The sequence below is a fragment of the Vanellus vanellus genome (genome assembly GCF_965231255.1).
Source record: "Vanellus vanellus genome assembly, chromosome: 6".
Taxonomy (NCBI): Eukaryota; Metazoa; Chordata; class Aves; order Charadriiformes; family Charadriidae; genus Vanellus; species Vanellus vanellus.
In genome coordinates this window covers 12,539,360-12,553,366 of record NC_138911.1, presented here as the reverse complement: position 1 = coordinate 12,553,366, position 14,007 = coordinate 12,539,360, and the positions used below count along the sequence as shown (strand labels likewise).

Below are 14,007 nucleotides of genomic sequence, written 5' to 3'. Positions count from 1 at the left end.
ATGGTATGAGGTTCAACAAGGGCAAGTGCCGAGTCCTGCACTTGGGTCACAACAACCCCATGCAATGCTACAGGCTTGGGGGAGAGCTGCTGGAAAGCTGCCTGGCGGAAAAGGACCTGGAGGTGTTGGTTAACAGTTAGACTCGGTGATCTTAAGGGTTTTTTCCAACCTAAATGGTTCTGTTCTGTTGCTGGTCACAGGTTTTGTATCTGCTATGGAAGGGGTGCCTAGCCTAAACCATGCAACTGAAGTGGCTTTGGATGTTTTTTTTTCTGCTGTGTGCCAAGGAGAATGTTTAAAAAGAAGCTTCAGGGGTTTTAAGTAGTTTATAGGAATAATAAGAATAATGAAATTTCATCTCAAGTTTTCATAAGCTTTCCTGAGGCCAATGGCATGGCTGAGAATCCTGGCCCTAACAGTGGCAAGAGAATTTGGAAAGTGTGCATTAAATGCTTCCCATGAATACCACAGCATTCAGTGATTCATGATTCAGATGCTCGCTGAGTGAGAAGCGGTACCTATTTTTACTGACCTTGAAGGGATTTTCTTTTTTTAATAGAAACAATCTTACAGTAATTTTGGTAGCTTACAAATTTATTGCAAAAACAACATCTGGGCAAAACTTGTATGTAGCAAGCCACCTTTTCAGGTGGAAGAAGCAGCTACTAGCCTCTCGCAAAACGTAGAAAGTCAGATGTCAGTTGAAGAAATTCTGCCAGGGATGGTATAACAAAATGAGCTTCAGCACTTTAAGAAGAAAGCTTTATCTCCGTTTAAGAAACAAGCATTAGAGTTGGGTGGCAAATGTGTTATTCAAAATAGCTACACTTAATGTTTAACCATTTTTCTTGTGAATGCATCTAGCTTAATTTTCCAATACAGAGGTAGCATAGTACCTTAACTTTTTTGATCAGAGTCCCTGTCTAATTGAAGAAATACATGAAGAACCTAAAAATAACTGAAAGCAGGTATTTTAGATCCCCACCTCCTCCAGATACGTCTGCTGCTTTTGTCTTCCGTCTTTGAACATAAATCCACTGTCTGTTAACCATCTTCTAATGATACGTTACTGGACAACACTACCTGTCTGGTCTTGTTTAGCCTGGCTGCATCTCATGCCCAAGGAGTGGGTGATGTGGTGGACTAAAGCTCTTACAGAATTAGTTTCCTGTAAAGACATGACACCATGTAACACTGACAAATGCTGCTTTCCAAAAAAATATTCTGAAATTCTTCCATCTAAATGATTTGTTTGTGGATGAATTGTCTTCCATTGGACTGTACAAAACTAGTTCTTGTCAGAAAGAAACAAACAGAAAAAAGTATTAATCCCCCCAACTTCTTAATGTGAATTTCAAGTATCAAGGATTGATTCACTTTTTGGATAATTAATCTTGTAAATTAAACCTTTCCATGGACTACTTGTAGAAATATTGATGGTCCTTAGTTTTTCATTGTTTGCAGGCTAGACCATTATGATCAAATCAGAAGCGCTATATTTTTAAAAATATTTTGAGTCACATGTATTCAAATACTATATGAAATTCTATTTATGCCATTACTGTCAAAACAAAATTGTATTTACTTGGAGAATAATTTTTCCAGAAAATAATACTGTGATAGTCATGCATACTACTCATTGATTACAGCCATGAAGGCCAAGAGATGGACAAGGATTATGTCTGTAAAGAGAAGTTAGCACCTTCCAGTTGGAAGCTGTCGCACAACAAGGAATTGTTCTACTTTCATAGGCTGCATATCAAAAGCCCAGTAATTTTTGCCATGAATTACTAAGCTCATCTTAGTCTCTTTTTTGTGTTGTTTATGTTAAGCTGTCGATACACAGCATTTGTCTAGGGTTATTTTGCAGTTTCCAAGTGTCATAGAATTATAGAATAGTTATGGTTGGAAGGGACCTTTAAAGGTCATCTAGTCCGACCCCTGCAATAAGCAGGGACATCTTCAACTAGAGCAGGTTGCTCAGAGCCCCATCCAACCTGACCTTGCCCTCTCAGCTCGCTGTTTTCCTGCTTCCCTCACCCCACATACAAGCTGTTGATTACCACGGACCTAATAATGTGTTTCATTTTAGCTGGGATGGATCTGAATTAGTAAGATGTAGAACCTGAAAAACTTACTACTTGGCTTTTTTATGAAGTTACAGACAAGCTTTACTTCCACCTAGAAATGGAGGTAGGTACTACTTGTATATTTGAAAATAGGATTTCAGTTTCATAGATAGCATTACTTTAGACTATAACATTTAAAAGTTTCATGAATAAAAGTATACTTAGTGACCCTATTCTTCCTGTTAAACTGGGGGAAAAAAGAATGTGCAGTGCATTGTTTGACCCCCTAGCAAGAGCTGACCAGCTTGGCCTTATCTTTAATGTGTTTTGTAGTCTCCAGCAACACCTGCTGGACAAAATAGTCAACTGTACACTAACTTTTTGTCTTTAAAAGTGTTTGTGTGCTAATATGACACTCGACCCTGATTTTTGTTAGAGATCATTATCTTGCTCTGCAGTACTGATTAAGCATTCTTGCCAGCAGTAGCTCAGGTAAGTGTTGACTTGTGTTTTTTCATCTGCACCCACCCTCTCAGTTCTGTAGACTTGGAAAAGGCATCCTCATGATTTCACCTTATATGTGATTTGGTAGATAACACATATGTGTTCTTAATAAATCTCTACATGTGTGCTACCTATGAATATCACTGCTACAGCTGTGCTCAAGGATTGGGTCTAAAGCAACGGCCGGTGAGAGCCAAAAGCAGGGCTGTTCCCTGCCCGAACCTTACCTTCTTTCAGTGAACTGTGGAAACCATCCGAGAGTGAGCTGTGAGCGAGCTCCCTCGGTTGGAGACTGCCGAACTGACACCTAGGTTCTCATCTCAAAAAACACTGCGGAGAGAAAGGAGGAAGAATCAGTGACTTGGCAGGATGGCACACAGGAAATTAAGGTCCCGCTTCTATTTAAACAGTGGAATTGGATGAAGATGCTATCTTCCCAAAGTATAATGGGATTGGGGTAGGGGAAAGGGAGGTGCCTCGAGGAGAGAATATTGCTGTGCCTAATTAAACAGGAAGCAATTTATTACTGTGTAGCATGTTGCTCAGAGATCTGAGGTTGTACACGCTTAAAAAATTATCTGAGATTCTGGATAGTCTTGAAAAAGCTGAAGAACTGATTGCAAAGATCTTCCTTTTCCCAGCCATTTGCCTCCCTTGATACGCAGCATCAATATTTAGCATGACATCTGAATTATCATGCTGGTCAAAACTGACTTCTCTGACTGAAGATGAAAGCAGAATAACTGGCCTAATTCTAATCAATGATCTATGTATCCCTAGGGCTATTGCCAGGTAGGTGGGCTAATGGACATAAAAACTGCTGCTGTTACTGAATTACCATTTATGCAAAGGAAAAAATTCTGTGTGTTCAGCCTGCATCCTGATGGGGAAGATCTCATTCATCTATTGATTTACAGACTACAGAACGCACCGCTAATGAAAGTATTTTAGGCCAGGTATCCTGCAGGATAGGGATGAGGGGGACAGGAGAAATGCCCTCCTATCCCTAACCTTAACCACTGATCTTGGGCGATCTTACTACCTCTGCAACTGTTTCCTCTTGTCTTTTTTCACTCTCAGCTACTTAGTGTTAAGATATATTAGGGTAGAATCTCCCCATGTACTTGTTCCATGCCTTAGCAAATGGGATTTTAATCTCCTTTTGGGTTTGTAGACACTGAGTCAATATTGTCTTCTACACTAACCTTGCTTAAATGGCTTTTTCCATTGACCGTTTCTCTCTCCAGTTTCCATCCGAAAACATGGTATCAGACGGTTACTGCAGCACACACCTGGGATTTAATTTCCTCTTTCTTCTTACAAGTAAGGTACCTCTGTGGTATTCTGTTCTACAGTGAGTTCTGCAACTGGGTGAGGAAAACCTTATCAGCTACAGGCGTAGAGTAAGATGTGTGTTACCAGGGAGGAAATGAAAGGTAACTTAATGTTCTGTATTGTACTTCTTCATTATGTTTCTTTTGTCATGTTTGAATAAAAATGCATATGTTGTGTATAAATAGCAGAACACTAGTAAAGTAGGTGTGCTTTGCTGGAATCGCTCTAAAGATTGCTCTAGAAGTCTTAGAAATGAATGGAAATTTAGCTGCTTTTTTGGTAGGAGAAACTGAACTGCCATTCTGATTCAGCATCTAATGCTGCTTCCTATTTCACCTAAACTAACTTTCACGCTTAATTTCTACATAGTTTCAGTGAGAATGTTTGAGGCACGTATATTAGGCCAGACAGAAAACTTTTTCAAGTATTTAAAAATAATAGAAAAAACAAATTCCTCAAATGGCTTGAGGACTGGGTTACAGTATAATGCTGAACATACGTACTGTTTTTTACACTGTCCCCCAGTGATTCCTTAAGATGTTTTATGGTGGGACTAATCTGTTCAGAAACTATAACACATTGATCACGAACACTGGCACTTGCTTCAGTTTTATTTTCTACTGAAACATCACTATGAAATGGCAGATACTGGAAACACAGTTTGCTACAAGGTGAGCTTAATGGTCTTTAATTTCTGTTTGCTTCAATTTAGTTTTCCTGTGGAGAATGAAAATGACTGGTTTAGCCACAGTTCAGGAAGATTTTCTCTGGGCTAACAATGAGCAGAAAACCGTGAGTCGCTGATGTGTCTGAATTCTTTCCTTGATGGCAGTTTAACTGACTCAGTGGCATAAAACAAAATTAGTAACAGTTCAAATGCGTAATCTTTCCTCTGGCTAGAACCTCCCTGACAAATACTTATTATTTGGCTAACAAGGATTAATTAAGCTTCTGCAGGGAGGAGGAAGAGAAAACTGACTGACCTCTTAAGGCTGAGCCTCAGCAGGGTCTAACTAAAGCTTCTTCCTGAAAGTGTGAGTCACTCTGTGAGCCAGTGACTGTGAGCCAGTTTTCCCTCCCTGATCTCCTCACCACCCTTCAGTCATGTTTTTAACTGTGGTGAGCAAACAAGAATAGAATAAGCACACATTTAAAGTAAAGCTGCTGAGACCTCAGACAACTTTCAAGAAAAGCAATAGTATGTTAAGTTGCATCAGAACTTACTTTTGTACCATGCAAGCAATTAAGTGTTTACGTAGTGCTATCAAGGACTTAATGGTTAGGTGTGATCACTGCTAATTAATGTTCTATGGATTATATGTCAATCTTATCTTCAAAGGTTTAGAATGTAAAGTCTTTGATAAGTAAAGATTCTGGCTAGCACGTTAAAACGAAAAGCTGCTTAAAATAACTCACACTTTGGGTGTGGATGCAGTTAGTCCTGTCACTTTGTTAAAGCTATTTTGGGTGAGTATAAAAAACAAAGGGTTTGTTCAACAGCAAGTTTATGTCTCCATATAAACTTCTATAAAAACTTTTAAATATGAGTATGCCTATATAAAAGCATGTACTAGTTTTATGCATAAATTGTAACTATTCTTTTGATTACCCTACCAAAAGCTGGAGTAGCTGAGGCTTATGTAAACTACTAATTTTAATGAAACATTTAAGCATGAACTGTTAACCTATTGGCCTGAATGGAACTATTTATATTCTTAGTGGAAAACAAGTCCTGTTCTGGCAAAGGATTTTAGCGTGTCACTTAAATCAGGAATAACAGAAGCCAGCAAAAAGAATGAAGAGAAGCACACAGGGTTTTGTTTTGGTGTTTGTTGTTTTTTTTTTCTTTTACAATCACTTTGTGGGACACTTTGCTTTAATTTTATTTTTCTACTCTATTGTTTTCATAAACATGAGCTGCCAAAAATCACTGAAGTCTGTTCAAAACATAAATTAAGTCCCTGCCACGAGGAGATTCATGTGCGAAATGTATAATTGCTTTTCCTCAGTGAGATGTCACAGAACCTAGCTGCATTTTAATGCACTTTAACAGGGATGGTCTGTATCTACTGGTGACCTTGTGGTTGCTCAGCTACCAAATAAAATTGTTAGGTTATCTGCATATACAAAAGTTGCCTCCTTCCACCTTAAGTGGAATAGCTGTGGTCAAATTGCAGAAATTCTAATATATTTCAGGATAATAGATGTTTCTGGCAATATTAACAGCTATAATGTTAGCAAATCGGGTTCATTAGGAAATGTAATCCAATTGATCTTTGATGTTAACTGTATAGTTCACACCATCCATCTTGAGGCAAGAACATAAAAAAAATGTGGATTCCAAAGTCCTGAATAAACAATGGAGAAAAAGGTTAAGAAAAATGAGGGGGAAAAGGTTGCTAGGATATGCCTGCTGAATAAAGCAGGTAGTGTTTGACGTTCACTGTGCTACTGACAGACTACATCTCTGCATTTCTAGAGTAATTTTGTTGTTTCCTGCAAGCTAGAGAAGACACTAAAGAATAAAAATTACCAGAAACCTGTGGATCATTCTAGTCTCCAATTTCGCACATACAGAAAACTAATTTTCTGAATTATCACATATGAGAATTAAAAAATTACTTCCTACAGTGGACTTCACTATCTGCTCATTTGTAGTGATCCTGATCAGAAGACCATTATCCATCAAGGATCAGTGTAAGTTAGCCTGCTTGTGCCTCCTCGGCTTGTGTTGCACCACGCTGCCCATCCAGCCTGGCCTCCGAGCCCACCTGGGGCCACATGTCCCATGGACGTGGGATAAATTTACCCAGTTGATTGTACCAGAGGAGCCTGTGGGCAGGTCCTACTTGGTATCTGTGGTTATCCCTCCTGCGTGTCCTGCCCTTCATCTGAAAATGCAGGAAGAGGTTTTCCTGTGACCAGCATCCTTTCTGTTTGGCAGTAGAAACGATGTATAGAGTTGTTTCCTTGTAAGAAAATCTTCTAATAGCTTGAATGACCAAAATGTTGTAATTTTTCCATGGGCAGGATCTGCGAGATGTGCTGCACCTTGATCCGAGACCTGGTTGATGCTGCACAGCTCAGAGGAATGTAAGATTACCTATACTGTCCTCTCCGTTATAGCGTTAGCTCTAATAAATTTCGTTTTAAGTGATGCTGTACAGTCTGAGGGTGTTTCTTAGCAGGATCTTAATGAACCAGCACCACCTGGGGCAAAACAGTCATCTTGTTGTACCTGCCCATAACTATTGCACTTGCAGAGTGCTGGTTTTGTTCTGATGATGCAGTTGAATGAAGACTAAAATGAGACAACAGTTGTAACAAACACAGAAAAAAAGATTTTGTCTTGAATTCAGGATCTTAATGGTTCTGTTTAAAGTTCATGAAACTGATCATGAGCTGTGCAGTGTGGATGATCAGTATTCAAGGCAATACATGTTGCAGCATTATCTTCTTGCCTGGGTGCAGCTGCCCACGTTATCCCCAGAGAAATAGCCGTCGGGGAGCCACGAGGCGCAGCCGCAGCACGGGGACACCCCATGGCCTGGCGCCGCGGCCGCTCACGCCATTGCCCAGTCTGAACCCGTGCCGTTGCAGACTTAACACACATGCACGCACAAAAAAACAACCCCTCCAAAAAACCACTTTCACTCCAGCTGTGCGCACCCTTCGTTACAACCTGCTTTTTTTTTGGAACTCTTGGGCCTGAAGCAGCCTCGGAGGAAAGTTACTTTCCTCTGTGTGAGTGCATCCTACTGCGAAAGCCAGGCGCGGGGTGTCCCCTGTCGGAACGGCCGCGGGACGGGGACGGGACCCGGCGGAGGCCGCCCCTGCCCGGGGGCGGGCGCGCGCACCCCGCCAGCCTCCCGCTCTCCTCAGCGCCTCAGGCCGCCCCGGCCCTCGCCTCTGAGGCGGGACGGCGCGGCTCCCGGGGCGGCGCCTGCGGAGCCGGGCAGGGCCGGGCACCCGCCCCCGGGGCGGTGCGGAGCGGGGCGGGCGCGGCGGGGCCCAGCGAGGCGAAGGCAGAGCGGCGGCGGGAGCAGGGCGGCAGCAGGCGGCGGGCCGGCCATGGTGGGCCTCAAGGAGGAGCTGCTGAAGTCTATCTGGCACGCCTTCACCGCCCTCGACCTCGACCGCAGCGGGAAGGTCTCCAAGTCCCAGCTCAAGGCAAGTGGGGTGGCCTGGCCCGGCCCGGCCCTGTGGGGGGCAGCGAGGGGAGAGGTGTGGCGAGCCCAGGGGACGCGGTGCGGGGCCGGGGCACGATGAGGGTGTGAGGGGCTGCCGCCATGGGCGTGAGCTGTCCCCCACCAGCCGCCTCCACAGTGGAGATGGGGGTGCTCGGCCTGGGGCGCCTGTCTGAGGTGGTCACCCTCAGGGCCAGATGAGGGGACACGGCCGCCCGTTTTCGAAGCTCACTTGGGGGCCGTGAATTGCCTATTCCCTGCTGAGGCTGCCGCTCGTCACACGGCATTGCCAGTCACTCTGGGGCCGGGGTGTCTCTGTCCCGCGGGAGGCTTCTGCGGGCCCTTCCTCACGCTCGAGGAGGCTTATTTTCATTCTGCCCAGGCAAGTGCTTCGTCCTCCCTGAGATGTCAATGCACAAACCCTTGTTGTGCTGCTGGTCCCCTTTCAACTGTGTGTCCTTGGTACCCTTTCTGGCCAAAATCTTTTGTGGGATAGCCACAAGGTCCCATCTATAGGGGTTGGCTGCGTCCAAGTGAAATTCGTAGCTTGCCAAGGGGAGAGCGAGGTTCTACAGAGCTCTCTTATTTGGACATAAACAGGAGAATTAGTCAAGAGGCTCCAACTGTGCCATTCTTTTCTTAGCTTATACGCTGAAGTAATGTTTGTGCTCTTAAAAGAGCTCTTAGGCAGCTTGCTGAATCCAATCCCATCTTGGCCCTGCTTTATGGGACCGTCTTGGCCTGGGAATAATAGCAGGAATCTGGCTAAATAAATATTTTGAATAAGAACGCAACACCTGTTGACATTTGAGACTGTGGGTCCTTGTACTGAGTACTGGAGTTGTGTCGGCCGCAACAATTAGCTGAAGTTTGCTCCCTTTGGGATCGGCTCCACAAGTGAGAGTGACCGTGCTGTGGGCAGTATTTCCAAGTGTGGTCAGCTGCTAATGGACTTTGTTTTCAGCATTATGTAATAAGTGTCCACAACACAGCAATGTGCTGCAAGCAGCCTGTTCCTCTTCTCCTTTTCTTCTCTCGGGGTGATCAGGCTGTGAGATACAGCCTAACTTGGCCAGAAGTGACTATGGGGCAGGAATCAGGTGAGAAGCCAGACCTGACTGCGAGCTCAAGCCAAAAATGTGTGCAGGTCCCAAATCTCTTACAGGTGGTGTCGTGAAAGTGAGTATCTGTGTTGCAGGACTAACTGAAGTAGGTTGCAGAGAGGCATTTTTTTATTGTCCTTCTTTTTAAAGGAAAGCTGTCTTCCTGTCACACTACCACACCTTGTATGCACTGCCGTGATTTGTGTGCTCAGTGCAATCACCCGGGAGGTGTGTCTGCATCACGTGTTGGTGTGCCGGTCAGTGAAGAAGCTGTTGTGGTCGTACAGGTGCTGGGGTGAATTAAATGGCTAAAGAAGCAGCCAGGGTGCTGCTGGGCTTGTACAGCTTGCTCTGATGGAGATGTCATGACTTCTTCTCTAAGATCATTGACTGATGTAGGTGGATTAGAGCAGCGGTTGTATTTCCAAACTGAAGCATAGTCACTTTTCTTATTAGAGCCCCATGTCTACAAATGCTTGTGTTTAAAAAAGGTGAAAAAATAAAAAGGAGAGAGGAGATTAAACTTGTCCCCTGGTTGCCTGTCGAATTTCTTCCTAAACAGTTTTGATGTTTCATTCTGTCTATCTGTGAGAGAGAAGGGATAAAAAAAGTGGGTCTTTGTGGGTCTGCGCAGTTCTGTCTCTGATATAAAGGCTCCTGAGGGAAGTGTCAAGTGGGGGATCTGGTAATGCAGAAACAAGTCTGAAATAAGGCTACTGCCTTCTTCTGTGGCCACCAAGGGTAAGTTCTCAGGAAACACAGAAACACAGAAAGAGGCAGAAAGTGTTCTTCCGTAGGCTTTTTTGTGGCAGATGATGAATGTGATGTCAAACTGATAGTCCTACTGGGGAGAAAAGGTGTACGTTATGGCAGTAGCTCCACATCGATGCAGCAGAACAGGGTAGGCAGGACAGCAAAACAGAAGTTCCCGTCTGATTGATTTAGGGCTATGTTGTACTAAGAAGGTATTTCACAATAAAGTATTTCTCATCCACATTACTGTGAGGAAGGTACGGCACCCTTGGAGAGATGAGGCTTGGAGATAAACAGGTTCGTAGAGACCTGGGGCATTAGAAAAATATGTTCAATAATTTAGTGAAACTCCATTATAAAAAAACAATAAAAAACTATTTGTTTTCTGAGAACAGCATACAGTGTTGTAACTTGCTGAACTCTTCACTCCTCAGTAAGAAAAAGTAACTGACAATGGATCTTTGAGTTGTATAATCCAGTGCAAGGTATTACCATCATGTTGCACAGAAAGTTGGAAGGATAACATGTTGGTTGTTAGAGAGATTTCTAGTTTCTCTATCTAGAAGTGATCTTTGAAACTTCCATAAAAATAAATAATTTTCATTAAATACTAGGAGAAAAATTAATGTGTGTTAGGTAGCTGAGGCCTTAAAGTGAAAGGTTTGCATCGCACATTGGTTTTAACGTATCTAGATCAAAGGGATGGAGGTGAGTGAATTGGGTCTGGTTTGTAGTCTGGAGAAACAGCAAATACTTGGAGGAAAAACTAGGACTTGCTTGAAATAGTAAGGATTTCATGAGATGCCTTTTATCCATTTGTATCTTTTGTATATGGTCTGAGCTGCTGAGAGAAGGGACAGTGAACTCAGTCCTCTCTGTAATTTTGAATATTATCTTCTTCCAGTATGCACTGATTTTCTTTTTTTTTTGTCTAATCAGTAATCTCCAGAAATTTTACTAGCTGCAGACCTTACCCTTTTTCTACATCAGCATAATCATCTGTGTATTCTATTCTTAAATTACCCCTTTAAATATGGACACAATTGTTATTTTGTCAGTGTGTTTCAGCTCTTTCAAACACTGATGTAGCAAGACTAAAGTATGTTTGGTGTATGCAGTTATAGCTGCTGTTGCGGTTCGAGCACAAGCTACACGCAAATACTTGTTTTCCTATACTTAAATCCAATTTAATCTTTCTTGCAATCTGCAATTTTAAAATTGACTTATTTTAAAAGTTTCTGTAACGTGCCAACATTCAATCTGCTTTTCATCCGGATCTTGAACCACTGCGGTTTTAAATGTAGTTACACTTAGCAGCCAGCAATACTTCTTGCAGTATGTGTGTATGATTTGATCTTTGAAAGAATATGTACCAATTAGTTTTTACACTCTGGAAACTCTTCCTTACATTGCTTTGTGACTTGTCTCTGCTGAGGCAGTGGCGTTATTTGGCTGTTCTTATTTTGTTTTGTGTGCTGCCACTGGGGTGGGTTTTTAAAGTCTTGGATTCCTGGTGTGGTATCTGCAGGACATGCATGGTGAGCACCTTGGGAAAATATTGTCTCATTTGGGCTCATAATATGTGGGTGACCAAAGTTACTAGTCAGGCTTAGAAAATTTAAACCAGTCTTTAATCATATTTGGGATGTTACAGGATTATTATGCCTCTTATCTTTGTTTTGCCTTTTTACTAAATGGGAAGTCAGTGGCTGGTGGGAAGAGGAAAAATGGTGTAATCAGGGGCAAGAGGGATGGTCCGAACAGAGAGGAAGACCTCGAACAATGTAGCAAGGCACTGGAAGGGCTGAGAGGTCGTGACGAGTGGGCAGGACCCCAGCCGGACAATTGGCTTTGTACAACATTGAAGGATGGTAGGAAATTAGTCATGATGACTCATTATGAGAGAGTTGTACTCTGACATTATTAGCGGAGCTCAGAAGCATTTGTATGAGGGTAGCCGTGAGGAATCGTGTCTGTAAGGTGCGACGGGAGAGATGCCCCTCTTCCAGAAGAGCTGGCAAACCAAGGCATCTTGTAGACCAAAATGGGGGGCATTAGGAAACGACAGGGCCATGATACCGCACCTGAGAGGAGCAGCTGCCAGTGGATCAGCAGCCTGTTTAACCTTTGTCCTTGAGGTTTTGTCAACCGGTTTCAAGGAAGATGTAGAAGAAAGATGCAGTAGATCAAATATGTTTACTGAGAGCTCTTCCTAAGGGCCAGGAGCCATGGGGCAGAAAGGCACTTCCCTTGGCAATTGGACAGATGCAGGCTGGCACCAGTATGTGATTGGGGGCAAAAGGGGATGTGGTGATAATGAAGGCAAGAGGAGGGGTGAGGTTATCGAAAATGGTGACAAGGGGTCTGTGAGTGCCCAAGGGAGAAGGGAGCAAATGAAAAAAACAGGCTCTTTTCAGTGGTGCCCAGCAACAGGATAAGGGGTAATGGGCACAAACTGGAACACAGGAAATTCCATCTCAACACGAGGAAGAACTTCTTTACTTTGAGGGTGACAGAGCACCAGAACGGGCTGCCCAGATTGGTTGTGGAATCTCCTTCTCTGGAGATATTCAAAACCCACCTGGATGCATTCCTGTCCAGCCTGCTCTAGGTGAACCTGCTCTGGCAGGGGAGTTGGACTAGATGATGTCCAAAGGTCCCTTCCAACCCTGACCATTCTGTGATTCTGTGAAATGAAGGAACGGAGGGGTGATGTGGGTGGAGGGCACTAGTGTCAGGAACTTGAGCTGGCGGAGTCTTTGGAGATGCTGTCATGCAAGAAACTGTATGCTTAAGACGTACCCTGACTGCGAAGACCTTTTGCCTGTGGCAAGGGGCATATACGATGCTGGTTTCCACACTGATCAAAAAAGGAAAAGGGAAAGTACTTGTGAGTAGCCTTATTTTGGCTGCCTAGCTGCTGACATGGATGTCAGGGAGAGATGAGCCAAGAATGTCTTGGAATGAATTCATACGAAGCTACTGAATGGAGCTGTCGGGATCTGCAATGCCAACATTTTAAAATCTTAGAAAGAGAGGGGGTAGGGAGAAGACCCCCCTGAAAGATGGAAAGAAAAAGAAAAAAGTACTGAAGAAACTGAGAATAGCGACTGTAGGATTAGTCTGCCCTGTTAATGCCCCTACTATCGTCTGGGCCAAATTTTTGTCGCTGAGCATTAAGTAGTCTAAGCAGATCTTCCTCTTCCCTTTAGAAATGCAGATCACACTTATGGACAAGGTTAAATGGAACTACTCAGATGGTAACAATTCAACACGTGCCTAAAGTTTTGGAAGATCAATGTTTTGGAAAATGGGAGCTCAGGGGAGTAGGAGCTGGGCTGAGATCTGCACTCCAGGTGTAGCAGCATGAGACTGGCCATAAATAAAGTAAATACGAAGTCTGTAACAACCTTTGGTGTTCAGCTTGCACGTTTCATCCAGTTATTTATATTTAGAGCAGAACACCTTCAGTATTCCCTGGGCACTACTAGGCATCTTTCTTATGAAACTTTTCTTTGAAAATGGAAAAAATGTGCCAAGAGTGCACTGGTTTTGTGGACCCTTTGCGAACTGCTCGTACTGTCTCACGGACTACAGTTTGGAGACCACCACTGTACCCATTTGCTGCAGCATGGAGACGAGTCTCCGGCCTGGGGTAGGAGTTGGTTCTGGCATGAAGGTAAATTGTTAAATGTGGCATCCAGAGCATAATAAGTGCTGAAAGAAAAAGCTGCCTAGCAACCCTGTGGGCACGGGGGGGAATAATCCTTACTGGTGCAAAATTTCCTCATGGTTGACAGAGCTTCTGCAAGGCAAGGCGATTTTTCGTACTCCGATTAACCTAGTATTCAGCTAGTTGTTTTTTTTTTTGTTTGTTTTGTTTTTTTAAATTGATCATTAAAATAGAGTATATCATGGTCCAGATAGTGTGATTTGAGAGAACAAAACAAAATGAGACCTCAGTGCAGAATTTTTCAGGCTTACCCTGCAACTGAAGAATTCAGCTGGCGTTTGGCCGCGTTAGAGAGTGGCAGGCCTTGGCAGGCGCCGAGGAAT

At 43.4% G+C, this 14,007-nt stretch overlaps 1 protein-coding gene across 1 annotated transcript in view; it reads left to right on the top strand.

Annotated features, from left to right (window-relative positions):
* Window positions 1-7,896: 7,896 nt before the first annotated feature.
* SWAP70 (switching B cell complex subunit SWAP70) overlaps window positions 7,897-14,007 on the top strand; it is a 41,479-nt gene continuing 35,368 nt past the window's right edge. Inside the window, exon 1 of the mRNA XM_082485545.1 lies at window positions 7,897-8,078. Within this exon, the coding sequence (XP_082341671.1) occupies window positions 7,980-8,078 (99 nt within the window). The 5' untranslated portion in view covers window positions 7,897-7,979. The remainder of the gene's footprint in view (window positions 8,079-14,007) is intronic.